Source organism: Lygodium microphyllum, chromosome 6, assembly GCF_053477565.2.
Source record: "Lygodium microphyllum isolate KBCC chromosome 6, Lygodium_microphyllum_v1.1.10, whole genome shotgun sequence".
NCBI classification, from domain to species: Eukaryota; Viridiplantae; Streptophyta; class Polypodiopsida; order Schizaeales; family Lygodiaceae; genus Lygodium; species Lygodium microphyllum.
In genome coordinates, this window is record NC_141140.1 from 7,519,953 (window position 1) to 7,522,524 (window position 2,572).

The window sequence follows — 2,572 nt, forward strand, 5'->3', positions numbered from 1 at the left end:
ATTGTATTCACAAATGTTGTTTATATACAAAGTGCCTCATAAAGAGGTCAATGTGATAGATAAGAGGTAAATGTGGTAGATGTATGGTAGCTAGAAAAGCTACCCACTAGAGATAGATGCTACATCATAAGAGGATTATAAATAATAAGTGGTAGAAAAGATAAGATTGATAGATAAGGCGTAGTTGGCTTTTGCAGGCTTACACATGATGAGACCTTTGGGTTCTATTCTAATATCTTTGATCTTGATCTAGTGTTTAAATAGTTAGCTACCTCCATCACTTATGATATTACAAGCTACATCATTTGTAGCATTATACAAGAGTTCATAAATTATGGTCTTAAAGTTCATTTTGGCCTTTGCTAGACATTAATAAATCAACTCATCTCATGTTCTCTCTATCTCTCTCACATAAGACATCTACAAGTAGCCCTAACAATTAAGAAATCATGCCCTACATTGTTCACTTCTCTTCATCAAACACACACACACACACACTCTCTCTCTCTCTCTCTCTCTCTCTCTCTCAAAACTAAACCGTGAAGTCATATATATTAGGTTTTTCCTATGTGTGAATAGTGTCTAGAAGAGAGTGCGTACAAGAGAAGCAGGAAAACGGAAACATGTAATAATGCATAGGGAAAGAGAAAGTTTTGGCTTCAGATAAGATTTTACAATGTAAGAATGTGCATCGCACTACGTCCGTCAGTGTGCGTCCCGCTCGGACGTTTGGCTAACGGGCATCTGTGCGGTATCGTTTCATTCTTCGTGAGACGTACCTGAAAGACGGATTACTAGAGAACAAAGAAGAATGGACAAGGACGGGAGACGGCGGCATCGTTTGCTTTCTTCGCGATGGAGCCATGTACCACAAAGACAGATTACTAGAGAAAAAACAAGTAAGAAAGGACAACTACAGGAAATGAAACTAATAAACAGGCCGGGAGACGGCGCACGATTTAGATGCTGCGCCAGCTGGTCTGATCTCCCAAAGGGGCCCAAATCAGAGCTCAACTAGCTGATCAGATTATGTATATAGAGCGGTCATGGCCATCTGATAAGCAGATGATCAGGTCATAAGCCGCCACATCCGGTGTAGCCAGCGTACCGCCGTATAAGCTAATATATAGTTACATCAATACATTCACGCTAATATTTCCTCTCGCTGGGCAGTATAATTGGCAAGGATGGGCCGCGGTTCCAAGGCGTTTGACGAGGTTCACGCAGAACAACTGCATATAATACCATTCGTTAGATCATATGCTAAGCGCTTGGTTCTGAACACGACGATGATGATCGTCATCATCTGCATGTCGTCGGCCGCTGCTGGCGCTGGGCCCGCTGCGGAACAGAAGGGCAGTAGGGGTATCACCTTTGGCGGCGGCGCCCGTCCACCTTTCTCGTTGGGTGGCAGTCGAGGCGGCGGCCAAGGTGGTGGCGCAGGCGCTGGTCACGACGGTGATGCAGGAGCCCCCTTAGGCGACTTGCCTATAACCAGTGCACCACCACCCCAGCGGCAGCCGTCGACCGGGGGCGATGTGCCGTCCCCGCCAGTTGGCAGCGGAAGCGAAAGTCCTCGAGGTGGAGGTGGAAGTGGACGTGGAAGCGGAAGCGGAAGTCCTGGAGGTGGAAGCGGCGGCGGTAGCGATGAGCAGCTAGCCATGCAAGAGGCCACCTCTCTTTTAGGCAGCACCGACATAGAGCTCAGCGGCACCGTGTCTGCCGATGACATGGTCGCTCTCTGCCAGCAATTGGACGACACCGGAAGCCTGGACTTCTCTGCCAGCGTCACCAGCAGCAGCTCACAGGAAACGCAAAAGGAAGATCTCCAGGTACAGCTACTTTGCATAGGCGAATGTAATTGGCCATTATATGGCTTCCCTCCCTAACTCCGCGTTCCACAGTAAGTAATGCTGTGCCTAAGCTCACAGGGCATAACTTGGCTGTCACAGGTCTTGTCAATTGGCGGTTGTGGATCCACCGCCGACGGTGTCCAGGCTTTGGTTGCCGCACAAGATGACAGCAGCGACACGAGTGCGGTAAGCAGATTATTGCATCGCCATAACGATCGTTCTGAATATGCCCCCTGATATATATATATATGCATGTTTCTTATGCATGGATCAATATGTATGCATATTTGGTCTGGCCTTTTAATATCAATTCTTGTTATATGCCTCATGATCACAGCTAGTCTGCACCTCCGCGTCGGGCTGCTACGTCTTCCGTGCCACCTCGTCCTCTAGCGCAGCGGCATCGTCCGCCTCTCATCATACCATGCGTGCCAGCAGCTTTCACGTCCTCGGCAAAAGCATCAAGCACCCCCATCCCTTTCGTCCCCGACGTACCATTGCCAAGCGCGACCATCACCCCTAATCAGGGGACGTGCTTGTCATAATATAGTTAGTGGTACTAACTATCAACTCGCCTCCTCGCATGGTTGTCATAATGCGGCGAAGACTACGCCTTCCCACCCCCTCACATTCGTCTCAGCAGCATCATATCTAGGAACTATATTTTGTAACAGCATCCTTGCTACTGCTCGTAAGCCAAGCCAACTAATTGTCGTCGA

The 2,572-nt window shown here is 48.3% G+C and overlaps 1 protein-coding gene across 1 annotated transcript; it reads left to right on the top strand.

Moving 5' to 3' along the window:
- Positions 1-1,402: 1,402 nt before the first annotated feature.
- Positions 1,403-2,201, top strand: LOC148034286 (uncharacterized). The gene is made up of 2 exons (XM_087680487.1): positions 1,403-1,832; positions 1,953-2,201. Exons 1-2 carry the CDS (start codon positions 1,662-1,664, stop codon positions 2,088-2,090), a joined length of 309 nt encoding a protein of 102 aa, XP_087536613.1. The 5' UTR covers positions 1,403-1,661; the 3' UTR covers positions 2,091-2,201.
- The last annotated feature ends 371 nt before the right edge of the window (positions 2,202-2,572 follow it).